The 16,277-nt window shown below is 44.7% G+C and overlaps 2 protein-coding genes across 2 annotated transcripts; one reads left to right on the top strand and one right to left on the bottom strand.

The window, feature by feature from the left end:
* Positions 1-4,347: 4,347 nt before the first annotated feature.
* On the bottom strand, positions 4,348-9,670 carry RNF166 (ring finger protein 166). The gene is made up of 6 exons (XM_053449220.1): positions 9,459-9,670; positions 7,565-7,721; positions 6,822-6,934; positions 6,365-6,479; positions 5,849-5,956; positions 4,348-4,862 (listed from the first exon to the last, which is right to left on the bottom strand). Exons 1-6 carry the CDS (start codon positions 9,623-9,625, stop codon positions 4,797-4,799), a joined length of 726 nt encoding a protein of 241 aa, XP_053305195.1. The 5' UTR covers positions 9,626-9,670; the 3' UTR covers positions 4,348-4,796.
* Positions 9,671-10,394: 724 nt separating this feature from the next.
* CTU2 (cytosolic thiouridylase subunit 2) lies at positions 10,395-15,885 on the top strand. The gene is made up of 15 exons (XM_053449219.1): positions 10,395-10,523; positions 10,883-10,957; positions 11,062-11,140; positions 11,737-11,796; positions 12,044-12,104; positions 12,209-12,318; positions 12,599-12,903; positions 13,031-13,166; positions 13,286-13,417; positions 13,521-13,612; positions 13,754-13,854; positions 14,253-14,409; positions 14,815-14,881; positions 15,141-15,199; positions 15,636-15,885. The coding sequence occupies exons 1-15, from the start codon at positions 10,471-10,473 to the stop codon at positions 15,688-15,690; spliced, it is 1,542 nt and encodes a 513-aa protein (XP_053305194.1). The 5' UTR covers positions 10,395-10,470; the 3' UTR covers positions 15,691-15,885.
* Positions 15,886-16,277: the final 392 nt, after the last annotated feature.

Raw genomic sequence — 16,277 nt, 5'->3', positions numbered from 1 at the left:
TTATATATATACACACACATACATATATATACAGCAGCAGTGTTAAATGCCAGGGACTCTGTATGCAACATAATTACTTTCCTGGAAAATAGTCCCCCAGCCACCTTCTGGAGTCACACGTTCTCTCTCGCTGCGGACAAAAAAGTCCCTTCAGCAGGCATGTATATGGCGAAAGCAATGATGGCTCCATAGCAGCGCTCATTTCCCATAATGAGGCAGAGGGGCGCTGTGAGAGTGGCGAGGGTTAACCGAGACGTCACCCAGGGCTCTGCATTCTTGATCGCTCTCAGATATTTAGTAAGTACAGGGATGGGCCGCCGTGTGTTGGCGGTAACACTTAAAGATACCCTGAGAGTTTACTTACCTCTTCAGGCCGCACCTAAATGGGAACGCAGACACCTCACTGCCCCGAGTGCGGTTATCAGTCCCAGCGCGCGCGTGGCGTTTGGGAAAGATTAATTAAACCTGCATTTCTGTCAATCAAAGAAAAACATCTTTTGAAATATATTAAGCGCCTTTTATATGGAGCCGTACAGGCAGAAGTGAATATGTTATACGTTAAAGGTCATTTTACAATAAAAAATGTGATTGTGTTGGGTTCCTAACCAGAAAAAAGCTCAAAAGGGGTACACCAGCCACAGCTGCCTCTGACAGGAGGCTATGCTGGGTATCTACTACCCTTTCTGTTAATTAGTCCTGTAATTGTGAATTGCACATTTCCAGCCTCTGCACCCCAATGTCCCGGGTCAAAAAGAAGTCACTTTCACTAAGTTTTGGAGACTTTATAAAGGAAAGAAAAAAAAAAAAGACATTTTGGACACATTTTTGGAATGAAACTGGATTTTTACTGAGAAATATGATTTTGCTACAAATACATAATAAATTGTTTTGCTTCCAAAAAACAGTATTTATCTTCAAAACTTCTAGTATTCAGCCTGTTATGCAAAAAAGAAGACAATTAACGCAGACGCAGTGTATGAACGCCACAGACAGACAATATTCACGTACCATGTGCGACTCCGCGCGCCCCCCCTCCGTGTAACGCAACCGCGGGGGAGAGACGGGGGTCTAGGAGAACGCGACGCGTCCCTCGGCCAATCAGCACGCCTCGAGACAACCCCTTACATCTATAGCACTCTGAATCAGCGCGGCTTCCGGGACGGCGGGCTGAGAGTCATGGGAGTTGTGGCTGCCCGACGGCATTAAAGGCAGAGTGCGGAGTCTGCTCACGTACACCCGGCTGGTTACGCCGCTCCGTCTCCAAGCTAGCACCGCAGAACCGAAGGGGTACGACAATCATAGAGAGAAGGACAGACCGGTAACAGAAACCAAACAGACGGATTTGCATTGTTCCCACGAGGTAAGAGATTTATTTTCATGCACATACAAGCACTGATCTGCACAGGGTGTGCATGGAACCCTTCCACCTCACTCACAGGAGAGTCAGAGTGTAGATTCGGCAGGACCGGGCATTTACACGGCAGGGATTAGAGGGGGGGCACAGGGGGAAAATGTATCACGAAGGGTAACAATACGTAGCACTTTATAAACATATTACAGGAAATATACACTCTACCCCAGCGCCAAATGCCCCAGGTAAGAAGTTTTATCGAGTTCCAAATGAACGATTGAAATTAAAGCACACAGGCTTCCGTACAGACCCCAAACACACTGACTATACCCCAAAGCATCCCGGACGTACAGAAGCCTTAAAGGTGCCTTTTGACCAATTCATATTAACTTAGAGATCACAACGAATCAAAACCATAAAGGGAAATTTTATGTCTAATGATAGCGCCAAATGAACGCTCATAGAAGGTAAAAGCATATAAGGAGGTGGGAAATGGAGTCGTATGGGGGGCAAGAGAAGGGGTGAGGGTAGAAACAGGGTCAGACTGCATCATAATACACAGGAGTAAGGAGTTCACAGAGTACCAGAGTCTTTGGCACCTATATAACCCGCATAGTGAAGATGGCGATCCTTATCTCCCCTGTGCCCTTCTCTACATATCTCTCCATACATTTCACTGGGACGTGACAGCAGATAACACGCAGTCCCCTACAGCCGTGTGTCCTATTACTATACCGAGCGTACCAGAAATCACACGGGTATCCGCATTAAGCAGAAGGTTCTGGGCAATCCTAATACAGACAGACGTTCTAGTGAGTTCAATTAATAAAACGGACGTTCCCTGTTACGCCGTCACCCCACTTAACCCGTCCTACCTTCCAAAGCAGAAAGTCCATACAAAGTATGATTGAAATCTCTCTTTTGATTGGCTTTCTTTAAAGTGCATCGTCAGAAGGAAAGCGGATGAAGCTGTGAGAATAAAGGTATAAAGGGTATAAAGGTATCACCTTCCACTAAAGACTCAGTTTCAAGACCAAATCATCTTAATCTTGCGAGCCGGGCTCTCTTTACCTAATCGCTTCGTCTTAGTCTGTCAGTTGTAGTTTTTGTAGTCAGACCCTTTGGATGTTTGGACTGTAGGAAGTGCAGCGGGAATTTGCTGGCGCTATTTAAATAAAAAAGAAATTAATAATAATAATAAATAATACCCAAAGTGGAATAAGGGGTTTGCTTATGAATGCTGTGACTATGCCACCTACTGGACACAGAGTGTAACTACAAGGTGAGTGCTACATTACTGCATGACCACCGGTGGCAAATCCAAAACCTTCCGACAATTACGGGACCCTTCCTAAAAAAAAACCACTTAGCATGCGCCCACCCATTACTGCACTCCAATTTCCGAAAAAACAACAAACAATAAATTACAGGAGGGAAAGGGGGGACGGGACACAGTTTTATCTACATCTGATCTCTCTCCGTTGGTTAAATCCCTGACAAAGAAAAAAAAAAAAGAAATTGTTCGCAGGTAATGTAGGTACAGAAAAGAAAAAAGTTCCATTTTGCAGCGTGGACGTCCCTTCATCAGAATTAAAGGGGCTAAGGTGCTCTACGGCCGTATTATTTTATAAATGAAAATTAGCCTGAGCTTACAAGCCAAGCATTCCTCTATAGAAGCCAAAAGGTTTGGATAAAGTACAGAATTATAAAGTGCAACATAATCAGACCTGTTTGAATTATCTTGGTTATTGCATATATATATATATATATATATATATATATATATATATATATATATATAGTGACAACCAAAAGAAGAACTGAAACAAAAAGTCTTTCCTTGAACCGTACCAGATTTTTTACCCACTTACCCTAAAGCTGCAAAATGTTTTAAAAAAAATAGACATTTTTTTTTTTTCAAGTTCCTATGTTCCATAAAAATACTATTGTTACTAGTCAAACACGGACATTGCAGTATGAAGAATAACAGTTTTCTCCTTTTTTTTTCTTAGTTTATAATACATACTTTTTGTACACTATAAAATATCAAAGCTTCACACTAATGCAGTAAAAATGCCAAAACCGTTTTATCGTAAAGCCGGTATAAAACTAATCGAGCCTTTCCCTCTGGGGCGAGCGGTGAGAGAGATCTGCGACGCTGCTTGGTCACGACACTACTGGGGATGTATATATAATATATTATATACATCATATATATATATATATACCAATTATTATTGATTTATATAGCGCCATATTCCTCAGGGTTTTTAACCCCAAGCGACCAACGGAACATCCTATTGATTACAATGATGAAAGACCACTTTTCAAACTTTGCACCATAACTCCCAATGAACGCACTGCGGAAAGCTAGCCTCACGTGCACTAATGGAGCAAGACGGCACATAGTTCAATAAAATAGCCATTCCTTGGTGGCCGCAGCCTCTGCGCAATAAAAACATAGAAATTGATGCCAGAAAAGGCCCATTCGGCCCATCTAGTCTAGCATTAGATTCAGGAGCCATAAGCCTATCCCATGAATGTTTAAATTCCCTCACTGTATTAGCCTCTACCACTTCTGCTGGGATGCTGTTCCATTTATCTACCACGCCGTCATCACGTGGTAATGTCTGCTGTACATTCGTGACATTCCCAGACAGGTGCCACCCTCGGAGGTCACAGAGCTCTCGGAAACAAGCCCTCAGAGGTAAGGCATACGCAGCAAGGGTACCCGTGCTAGCCAGCTAAATCAAGAGGTTTCCCTAGGGGAGGACTGTCCTTATCCTGAGCGATCACTGCTGGGCCGAGCTGACAATGCTTCTGAAGGTTTTAAGATGGGATGTAGAAGGATAGCCCTGCCTCTGCTGTGTCACAGACAATCTGGTAGAAAAAAAGGATGCCCAGACTAATCAATTAGTCGCAGGACAGCTTGATTTGGCTGCCGTGGTACCATTGCTGCTTCAAGGTGGAAACTTAAAAGATAAGCAGATTCTATAGGTTCGCTCTGCTAACCCTTGGAGGGATGAGCACGACGCGGCCGATTCCTCCAACATATAAAGGGTTAAAGCACAGGGCATATTTGGTGAGATCTGACCAACTGAAAGGCAATGCAGCCTCCTTGCGGCTCCTGGACTGGTTTCCTTACATTGCCGCAGGATGGAAAGCGAGCCAAGAAGTCGGGAGCGGATCCCGTTTCAATAAACAGCCTGGAAATGCTGTCCATTTTTTGTCAACTGCACTGGAGAGCATTTTTCTGAGCAAACGTAAACGCTGGACATTTCCCTCTGCTATTCCCAAAAGATTCCACCTCTATCAAAATAATAGGAATAAAACAAGAAAGGCATGGGGAGAAAGGAAACGTGATTGGCTAAACTTGGAAGGAATGTACAAGCCTCGGCCATGGGTGGCAGCACCGAGAAGAACTCTGGCGACTAAATGGAGGTCTTCAGTTCTCCGAGAGCGACAGAGCGAGGGCTGCTTGGAGGGCCGCTTCCTCGTCAATGCTATAGTCCTGCAAGAGACACACAGAGACGGCCGTCAACATGCGTTACAGAGACAGCCGTCAACATCCGTTACAGAGACACCCGTCAACGTCCGTTACAGAGACAGCCGTCAACGTCCGTTACAGAGACAGCCGTCAACGTCCGTTACAGAGACAGCCGTCAACGTCCGTTACAGAGACAGCCGTCAACGTCCGTTACAGAGACAGCCGTCAACATCCGTTACAGAGACAGCCGTCAACGTCCGTTACAGAGACAGCTGTCAACATCCGTTACAGAGACAGCCGTCAACATCCGTTACAGAGACAGCCGTCAACATCCGTTACAGAGACAGCCGTCAACATCCGTTACAGAGACAGCCGTCAACATCCGTTACAGAGACAGCCGTCAACATCCGTTACAGAGACAGCCGTCAACATCCGTTACAGAGACAGCCGTCAACATCCGTTACAGAGACAGCCGTCCTCTGAGACAACTCAACAAATGCAAGAAAGCAGAGACCGTGTCTCCTCACGAGGCTCATCTCAACATCATTAAACTACACATTTTATTAAAGATGAGGGTACAAGCAATACTAATACTAATCTGCTCTACTTTCACTCTAAGCATTAGCTGATCTGGAACTATTTCAACTGAGAGTCTCCCCGCAAACAAGTTCAATCACTAAACATATTAGTCTCTACCACTTCTGCTGGGAGGCCGTTTCATTTATCTACCACCCTCTGAGTAAAGTAAAACATCCTTACATTACATCTAAGCCTCTTACCCTCTAGTTTTATATTACGATCTCTTGTTCGAACGTTTCTCCTCCATAGTTTTACTGAATATTTAAGTAATTCACCTACATCTACAGCAGATAACGCAGCACACAGCGCACTCTCTCTGTTTTACCTGTGGAGTTACAGACTCATCGTCCTATAGGGTTTGATGCTTTCATTATTATCTGCCGTATACATTTCTCCAGACCACGTGGGCCATTTGTTCAGACGATACGTACCACGAATGTGTCGTAGGAGAATTTATGCCGGTGGAGCAGATGTTGCAGGAAATTGGCACTCTTGTAACTGGGGTCACCCCATGGCATTGCTGAACAGATGGGGCACACCTGGAAACCAAAGCAGAGAAAGCCGATCTAAGGATTAAAGGATGGGGGCACTGGATGTGTCATTATTAATTCATGGTGCAGGGGGGGGGCTTTGGAATGGCCTTACAAACATTTGCACCTTTTAATCATTTACATTATGTGTCAGTCTGCTGAATAATCAGAACTATTGCATTGTTACAGACATGTGATCCAAGCTTTCTATTGTCTCAGAAAAGGACACAAGTCCTGGCATCTACCCAGCATGACAACGTTACTATGGAAAAAACCCCGACCTCAGAACTGTTTCAGTGACAGAGCGGAACTAAATGTAACTCGCTTAGTTTTGCTTTGAGGATAAACAGGGCGAGGTATATATGAGGTATATGTGATGCATGAACCCCACCGCTGTTAGGGGGTAGCAGCTCTTACCACTTTGTTGGGGTCACTCCTGTGATTTTCCATGCAGTGTTTTACTAACTCTTGTTGGTCCAGATTGCGAGCTCCACAGTAGGGGCATACAAAGGTAGAACGGTTTGGGATATTGCTACGGAAGAGAAGAGAAGATGAGTTATTGTGATGCATTTCGCATTTACACAATTTTCTCTTTTTTATTTCTTGTGCTTTCTACAGTGGGTCTGAATTGATGTGACACATTAATCTTCTAGATGCCAATCCAGTGAACGAGTCCCAAGTTGGCTCCTGCGCAGGAACATGCCATTCATACACTGACAGTAAAAGGGACATTCACTCAGCAAGGAAGCTGATTATTAATAAATGTATACTTTCTTACATACTTGGTGACTACACTTTTACACCGGTACATTTTACGTCTGGCTACTCGATATTACAAACTATCTTTAGGGATTATAGTAAGAATAATCAGTACCTAGGAATGGGTTGGGATGTAGGGACTACAGGAACAAACTTTGGGCAGTTGGCCATCTGTTCTTGAACCTTGGGGCACGATGAGATGTGGGACCTCATCTTTGACAGCGTGACCTGTAGACAGACAGCACAGAAGCAAATGGCATTAACAGACCCCGTGAGGGGGATATAACAGGACTGCTGATGGCGAGCACGTCATATACAGAATAACAACAGGCACAGCATCTAGACTCATATACACCCAGACGGCCATTTCCATGACATGTATTTATTTACATGAGATAACATTAAGGAGATGAAAGCGGTTTAAAAATCTTTTGAACCACAATTAAAAAAATAAAGTTGAAACCGACACGCCTTTGTTGCAAATTCCTAAGAGAATCAGCTGATCGGGAAATTGTCTGTATAACTCGATATCTACATTGCTTTAGTTTCTGTAAGGATAAATTGTTATGTTCTGTTTACCCTGCGGTATATGATGGCGCTATATAAACCAATCATAACTACGGCCTTCTTGTGGCACTGGGATGATAACCGTATACTAGCCACTGATGTATAAAGCCTCGTTTCAGTCTAAGACCCCCTAGCTGGCCGAGCTAATGATCCTTGCTCGTAACCCTCCTAAAAGCGCAATACCATTATAGAGCCATAAGCAAAACAAAGGTAAACATCCCGATAAAGCAGAGTTAGGGTGACAGAGCCATCACGTTGAGGCAAACACAGAAAGACGTCTGCGGGACCCACCTTTTTACTGCAGCCTCTGCAGGGAGCCTTGTACGAGGAGAGCTGCTTGTCTACATTTGAGGCTTTGTCCACCTTCTTTGGGTCAAACGGCATGCGGCAGAGCGGGCACAGAGGAGACGAGACCTGGAGACACGGCTGCAAGCACTCGCCACAAAACCTGGAGAAGAACCACACCATGCCCAGAGTGATCGCCAGCTCCCGTGCATCCACACGCCGCCCGTTACCGGGAAAAGAAATCCGGATTAACGGGACAGACCCAGAGCCAAAACCTCCCTCCAGCATCAGGATACAGGATGGGGGGGGGCAAGAATTTACACTGAAAACACATTTCTTACTGATTGTTTGATTTAAAGGGGAAATCTCGAATTGAGGGAGTTAATTATTTAGAATAGCATTAATGAGAATGTGGCATTTAGGATCGGGTTTTATTTTGGGGATATCACCCGTACCAACAAACCATATTCTCTCAACTGCTTCTTCAGTAGCGCAGGGGGCTGAAAGGCACATTGCTGTAAAATGACACATTATTGTGTATGTTTAGGGAATTTTATGTAAATAAACGCGGAGATTTATAAATCCCACGCCTGTATTTACAAACAATAGAATGCAACGTCGCTGGAGCGTATACTATGACACAGAGCAACTAATAATACACGGGGATGAGACTCCAGAAATGGCCTACTTTACCAATTAACTTCTGGGGAGCGATTGGAAAGGATGCTTTGATTTCCTTTATTTATTTATTAAATGATATCTTTACAGAATTCGCACACAGACAACGTTCACCACATCACTGCTGTTAAGAAAACCTGTCAATGTATTCATTTTCTCGAGGCCGTCCCTTAATACCGTATGGAGAGAATATTATATATTATATATATGTGCTTTATCGCGAGACGCTATCACTAGCCTGCACTGATGGTTACTAGGGATGAGTTACGCCGGCAGTAAATAAGGTGACCCACAGGAGATGTGACTGACCGACGCAACGACGGATGTGCAAGAAAATGGGTCTGGTCCCATGTTCAAAAAGGTGATCCTGTCACTATAGCAACCAATGGAATGATGCGGCAGATTAGACCATTCCATGGGTTGCCATGATGATAAGACATCCTTTCAAAAAATGGTGATCCTGTCACTATAGCAACCAATGGAATGATGCTGCAGATTAGACCATCCCATGGGTTGCCATAGTGATAAGACATCCTTTCAAAAAGGTGATCCTGTCACTATAGCAACCCATGCCATGATGCTGCACATTAGACCATTCCATGGGTTGCCATGGTGATAAGACATCCTTTCAAAAAAGGTGATCTTGTAACTATAGCAACCAATGGAATGATGCTGCAGATTAGACCATCCCATGGGTTGCCATGGTGATAAGACATCCTTTCAAAAAAGTGATCCTGTCACTATAGCAACCAATGGCATGATGCTGCACATTAGACCATTCCAAGGGTTGCCATGGTGATAAGACATCCTCTTACATTTTGCTCCTTTTTATACAGCTGTGAATAAGTGACATTTTTACAACTTCCTAAAACTGATGTTTAAAGGAAAAACTAAAAGAGAAGATGAGCAGCAGCTGGGGATCCCCGCGCCTATGGGTGCTGCAGCTCCTCTGTGTTATTTATAGGGACTGTGGCCACGACAGTCGGCAGGTCTTCTAATAAAGCGAGATCAGTGAAGCGTGACATGTGAGGAGAGCTCCGGAGACACCTGTCTTAGCAGCAGATTGTGACATGCAGGACAAAGAGAGGCCGAGTCCACTTAAAGAGAACAGCGGATTGCGGCCATTTAGGGGTGCAGCACACAGCTGGGCCCTGATATTGGGGGTCACTGGCACTGGGGCCATTACTAATGTCCCCCCGAGCCCCCCCCCCGGGTGACTCACGTGTGGCCGCAGCTCCCGATGGCCACGGGCTTGTGATAGACCTCCAGGCAGATGGGGCAGCCATACTGCGCCTCCAGGCTATCCGCGGAGGACGGAGTGGCCGAGGGCTGGTGCGAGTGGTGCTGCCGGTGCTGAGAGGAGGACACCAGGCTCCGGAACATGGCCATGACCGCGACAGCCCCGTCACTTCAACGGCTGCAGGACATAAACATAGCACGTCATCACCAGGGCGACGGAGTTCGTCAGCAATGCGACAGGTCCCGGCACGGCTGTGTGACGGCACGGGGGGGTCAGAGGGGACAGGGACAAGCAGCGACGGCACGGTGAAAACGTACCGAGAGAATGAAATGACGTTCCGGGAGCGATTAGAGAAATACTCATTATTTTCCAGAATAAATACCCTAGGAGGCCAATTCCACCATCTTGACTGAGGGCAAAACATTGTTAGTTACTTGGACAGTCAGAGTAAAATGAGGAAAAAGAAATGTATTTCGTGAGAAAGTGAATGTATAAATCATATTTAAACTGTACCAGACATCCATAGACCCCAAGGGTCTCAGCATAGGTTGGGCAGTCTCTCTACAGCCCCAAAAGTCACAATAATGTATATAGAAAACAGCCGGAAAGTATAACCGTATTACATAAGATCGATATATCATAATGTTGCTATTTTAGCAAAATAACGTTACTAAAAAAACCAACGGTAAAATATTATTGGATGCTAAACATGTATTTACCCATAAAATGGGTATTTATAAGGGGTTAGAGGCTTTACCATGTGGGCTGGGGTATTGCATACATAATGCTGTCATTCACGGATACTGGTTTTATTTCAACATAAAGCGCACGGCGTTGCTTATACCTACGGGACCGAGCTAGAGTCTGCTTCACAGGATGGCCTGACGTCACCTTCATGCGGCAGGCGCTGTTGCAGTGACGCCGGGTCTATGCGCCGGAAGTAGTTATCAGCTGCTGCCAAGGCACGTTAGTTTCTGTGATCTGGACAGCGATCATGTGTGAAGTGGAAGACGGGGATCACCTGGAGCTCTTCAAAAAGGAGAAAAGGTGCGGTGGGGGTATTAATGGAGGGGCAGATGTGATCGCAGTGGGGTATTTAAATACACAGGCTTCCTAAATAGTACATTCCAACCCCATTTAATCATACAGACAAGCAACTTGTCCTGCAAAGCTCGCCATATAAAGTGTTTTCTATTAATACTGTGAGCTTTGTGACTTTCTCTAAATGTAACCCTAATAGTTCCTGTCTTCTTCATCATCATCCCAATAAATTACCCTTTCTGTCATGTAAAGTACTACATGTGGCGAAGATATAAAAGGTGTAGGGAAGTCAAAGCTGTAATGTTTTGTCAGATATATCAATTCCCCACTGTAGCCATAATTTGACATATTCCATTATTTTATAGTTTGGGTACAAAATGCATGAAGTGCAAGGAAGGAACCGCTGCTATTATAATCCGTGTGGGAGATGCATTCTGCAGGTAAAAGCACTCGCTCGTTATTTTGAAGATAAGTCCCAGTTCCAGACTTACTTGGACAGAAATAACTCCGAATGCAAACATGTCTGACGTCTTTCTCCTTTTAGGTCTTGCTTCAAAGAATACTTTGTCCACAAGTTCCGGGCTATGCTTGGCAAGAACAGAGTGGTGTATCCTGGTGAGAAGGTAAGAAGCGTACGGTTGACGTTTTTTGCTATTATCTATTATGCATTTCGTCCTGCTTTTGACAGGATATGTTCAAAACAAACAGAAATTTGGAAAACCAATAGCCGTCTACCAGGGCGGCAGCTGTACGATGCACGTAGACAACCTCTGCTGCTGGCCGGCACTTCCGCCAGGGCTTCTTTGAGCGCTGGAAGGTCATGTCACGCTGGCGCTCCGTCATAGAAGCTCCGGCGGAAGTGCCGGCAGCAGCGGGGGTTGTCTGCATTGCGCAGACGTCCACCGGCTGACAGAGAGGAGGATCCTGCAGCACTGCCGGGGACCTGGATCCTAACCCTGCTGCTTGCCCGCAGCAGGGCAAAATGAGAAAGAAAGAAAAAATCACCCGCCTGGAACTGTATGTCCCGGCCATCCGGCGATACGAATTGCGCATCACTGCACTAAACCCTGATTGTTATGTTATTTACTACTTGTTAGTTCCTGCTTACCCATTGTACACTGCTGGGGAATATGACGGCGCTATATAAAACCATAATAGACATAAGTCATGTTATGGATGGTATAAGGACTCCCCTGTGTTTTTTGGGTTTTTTTTTTAGGTTCTCTTGGCCTATTCAGGTGGTCCATCCTCGAGTGCAATGATCCAGCAAGTTCAGGAGGTAATTATCTGCTTAACTGTGCTGATGTATGTATTGTAAAATGCTGTCGAGTATTTTGGGTTAAATTGAAGTCTATTTTATTTATATTTCTATCATTACTCTAGTTATAGTACTATATTTCCTAAAGAAAGTGAAATTGATTTAAAGATGATAATAAAACATGCTAGGGCTGTGTCACTTTAAAGATACAGCCGATAACATTCTGTAACCTGGTATGTTTCCCATCACTCTATCTCTATTTTTGCAGGGCTTGAGTCGAGACGCTCCTAAAAAGCTGCGTTTTGTCCCCGGAATCCTCTTTGTTGATGGTAAATTTAAGAGTACTGGGTCATATAAGTGGAGTCAGAGAGTAGACCTATTTCTGTGAGTAGACTTATTTACATCTCTCGCCACCGCTTTCTCTTTACCGCAGAAGGGGCGGTTTGTGGTCAGAGCGGGGAGGACAGAGAGAAGACCGTTTCGGAGGTGGAACATGTACTTCGGGGGACTGGATTTCCATTTCACATAGTGGCCCTGGAAGAGGTGGGACAGGGCACAGGGGAGACAGATTATATTGTTATATACCATATTGTAAAGCCATTGTCATGCTTAATGTCACAGGGCACTCATTAAAATTACCCCCTCCCCCAGCAAGGGTTATTAGGAGAAAGAGGAGTAAAAATGTTAATTCATCTATTAGGACATGTACAAAGTCACTAAAAATTTAAATTTGTACACATATATTAATCTTGCGCAGTGTATCTATCGTATGGTATTTAATACCTTTTTATGGGTACCTCTCTCGCCTCCCTGGCGGCTGCAGGTTTTGTCTTTGCCGAGTTCTGTCCTGCAGAGGACCCCCCCAGGCTCTTCTGCCCAGAAGCAGAATTACAAGCAGGCCGTGGGTCTCTTTCTGGAACATCAGCATGGATCTACGGAGGAATCGCACATAACAGATCAGCTGGCTCAACTCAGCACTGCAGACTCCGCAGCACCCAGGGCCAGTGACGCCGCGCCAAACACCGCTTCACGCAGCCGCCCTCCCGCAAGGCTTACGGAGGAACTGACGCAGCTGTTCACCCAGACCAAGACGCTCACCGCTAAACAGGAGCTGCTACACACACTGCGGTGAGAGCCAAACCCCTGCCTGTCTACCACGTCGCTCTGCACGTAGCGTTACAGAGACGTCCTCTCCTCCTGTGAACCCTGCTCATATCCCTGCATGCGCTCTAATGACGTTTCCCCCATTTCTCAGGACCCACCTAATCTTACATACAGCCCGGAGCTGTGGTTACTCTAAGGTGATGAGCGGCGAGAGCTGTACCCGTCTCTCTGTCAGTCTACTCTCAAACATCTCGCTGGGGAGGGGGGCTTTCCTGCCACTTGACACGGTAAGGACTCCAGGCAGCCCCGTTACTTATATCACTACTCCTCTCACCTGTGCTAAATAAAAAGCCTATTTGGGGGTTTATTCATTAATTCTAGCGGTTTTTTTTCCTTTTATTTCTAGGGTTTTTCTGACAGCCGCTTTGGGGATGTTACCTTTATCCGTCCCATGAGAGAATATTCCCTCAAAGAAATTTCTTTCAATAACCGGCTGTTTGATGTCCCGTCCGTTTTTATTCCAACACTGGACACAAAGGTGTGGGGGGGTGCTCCCTTACCTATGGGGTGGAACAAGCCAGGGCCTTGGCCTCACAGGGTGGACTCAATTCATATTTAATGGTTTCTTACTTGATCTTCAGGCTTCTGACAATAGCAGCATCCAGCGGCTTTCTGAGACGTTTATCACCAGGCTGCAGGCGGACTTCCCGTCCACAGTGAGCACTGTATACAGGTGAGAGAGAAGACATCACGTGCTACGCAGGGGCTATTACTTCTGATCTGTTACGGCGACGGCTAACTACTTGGCTAGCAAACCGTCACGGCAAACGCACCCGTCACTTCTGTAAAATAATGCAGATCCTGCTTCTTTCAGGACTAGTGAGAAGTTGAATCTGTCCACAGCAGAAAAGCATCAAGAAGACAACAGGCAGGAAAAATGTCTCATGTGCTTGTGCCCTTTGGATACGTGTGTGGGTGAGGATCTACACGCCTTCGTCACCGTTCATACGCACGCTAGTTAAAACAGGGACTCATCAACTAAACAGTGCAGTGTGTAGGGATGGCCCGTAGGCATTGCGAATGGAATCTCGCCACCCTCACCACCTTCGTAATGCACTGGCCGGGCGGGTGGGCATTTCCGCAGATGTAACATGCACCCTCTATAGATTGCAAAGGCAGAGCTTGTGAGCTTGCTGGATGAATTCCTGTAAAATATACAGGTTTCTGGTTCTGCTCACGTTGGAGGGAACTTTACACGCGTCATCGCAGAGATACTTGGGTTCTGGTAAAACATCTTCCTTTGAAGAAGGGTGAGAACATTATAGTGACATATATATATATATATATAGGTATACGTTTACCTTTCTCTGCAGGTTCTGCCTCTGCCTTCCAAGCGACGGAGGTGTCACAGCGACTGTCTCAGAGGACGGTATACGGTACCGAGACGCCTGCAAAGGACTGTGAGAACACATGCGGCAACGCAGGGCAATGCTGCGAGCAAGAAAAGAAGGTACCTGCCTATTTGACAAGGTGAGATCGGTTTCACACAGCGTGCCTGGAGCTGTCAACATTTCACAAGATCTAGACCACGTGAGAGTCTAGGATTTATGTTAATTAATGTCTGTTAATTCATAAAATGATATAAAAGCTCCAGACTGTTTTAATCTTAATTACAGCTGCAATCATTTGTCATTGGTAAACTCCAAAAACGTTTAACTAGCCTATGGAGCTAGTATATATTTTATTCTTGCTATCGGGTTCGGTGATATTGTTCTGAACAAATTCATTTTCACCGCCTACTGTAACCATAACACTGACATTGCTGGTAAGCATATATAAACTAGAGATACAGCTGAAACAATTTTGTGATTTGAAGAAAAAATGTGGCTTTTCCGCGTACGCGTTTTGAGACATTACTTTTTATTTGTGTCACAGGGGAGCTGGGACCCCCGGGATCTTTAACATGCTTTGTTACAGCTGCAGACTGACTGTAAAGGAACTGGTGAGTTGAATATTAATTTCTATCTGTCTCAAACGATTTAATTTGGAAGCTTGTAGGTAAACGCGTGTCCGCCAAGTAATATCGCGGAATCTCTTTGGCAAGAATTACTCACATTTGGTTATTCCTGAACCATCTTCATTTTAAAAGCCAGCTACAGTGCCAAGCATGACATGCTTATCGTCATCATGGTTGGCTTACAGGATTGCCCCGCTGTCATCTTTCTTTGTGTAATTTACCAAAATATGTCCTTTTGCTTTAGAAGTCCTTGGATAAAATGCCCCAGTACATCCTCCACGAAGCAGAACACCGAAGCTGCAGGTAACTAGAAAGTTTTCCCAACCGCTTCAGCGAAAATAATTTAATATACCACAATCCTGAACTTTATCCTCAATTATTTCTCCCCTACAGTGACCTGTTTGCACAATTTAAAAAAAAAACATAAAACCAACAAACGCCACACTTTAGTCTCTTGTTTAAAGATCTCTTATGTTAAATAGAATTACAATAGCGCTGGTGTAATTTTACAGGCAGTCTTACCACTTTATTAATAATAATTACAAATCCCTGAAATGTTTACACCATCCCTCATTGTCTGATGCTGGGGTAGCGGGCGGTTTCTCTTATTGTCTTTCAGTTTGCGAGTATGTAGGTTTTCTGCAGCAACCTGTCGTATGACGTCTTTATCACAGACTAATAAAAGTATTAGCACTGTTACAGCAAAAAGATTAATCTTACACCCTCCTTCTGTCACCAGGCGCGAAATGAGAAAAGAAATCCAGGAATTCCTGCTCGAAGACGCTGACGTGTGACCTGAAAACTTCATGCTCACCGTGTTTTTAGAGGAAGAAAGCAATAAGCTAAACTAACCGTATGAATGGAAGGCCTTGTATCATTGTCCTGACCCATCACGTTTTAGTTTTTATTTAATTTTTTTAATATGCCTATTACTTTTAAAACTTTTATGGATTGGTTTACCTCTTGAAATAAATTGAATTTTAAATCTATACGTTTTCTGTGGATTTATAGGTTAACACAGGACCGTGGGGCATTTATCATTTCAGTTTCAAAACACACACGCACGCAATTTTATTTCACAAAAGCCATTTTAATAGTAAAAACGGTGGAAATCTAGTTTTGTTCTTGTTCAGAAAAGTAGGCAAATGAGGTGTGTTGAAGGGCTCCGCTGAGCTCTGATCGGCAGCATTGCACATTAGGTAACAGTCTTGGCTATTGCTAAATGAACGGTCAGTTTCTGGCATCCGGCGGCTGCCGGCACGCAGTGACGTGTGCATACTGCATATTGAACAATATATAAATATACGAAAAAGGTCCTTCTCCAACCTTGTAAAGGAATTCTTCTTCACACCACCCGCTGTAGTCCTTCCCCAAACGAGAG

The sequence above is a fragment of the Spea bombifrons genome, chromosome 10, assembly GCF_027358695.1.
Source record: "Spea bombifrons isolate aSpeBom1 chromosome 10, aSpeBom1.2.pri, whole genome shotgun sequence".
Classification (NCBI taxonomy): Eukaryota; Metazoa; Chordata; class Amphibia; order Anura; family Pelobatidae; genus Spea; species Spea bombifrons.
This window is presented reverse-complemented; position numbering and strand designations above follow the sequence as displayed.

Coding starts and splice junctions, on each gene's coding strand:
- RNF166 (XM_053449220.1), bottom strand. CDS start 9,625: ATGGCCATGTTCCGGAGCCTGGTGTCCTCCTCTCAGCACCGGCAGCAC. Junction 6,480..6,821: donor ACATCCCAACCCATTCCTAG/GTACTGATTATT, acceptor TCTCTTCCGTAG/CAATATCCCAAACCGTTCTA. Junction 5,957..6,364: donor GGAGTGACCCCAACAAAGTG/GTAAGAGCTGCT, acceptor TTTGGTTTCCAG/GTGTGCCCCATCTGTTCAGC.
- CTU2 (XM_053449219.1), top strand. CDS start 10,471: ATGTGTGAAGTGGAAGACGGGGATCACCTGGAGCTCTTCAAAAAGGAG. Junction 10,524..10,882: donor CTCTTCAAAAAGGAGAAAAG/GTGCGGTGGGGG, acceptor ATTATTTTATAG/TTTGGGTACAAAATGCATGA. Junction 13,167..13,285: donor CTTTCCTGCCACTTGACACG/GTAAGGACTCCA, acceptor TTTTATTTCTAG/GGTTTTTCTGACAGCCGCTT.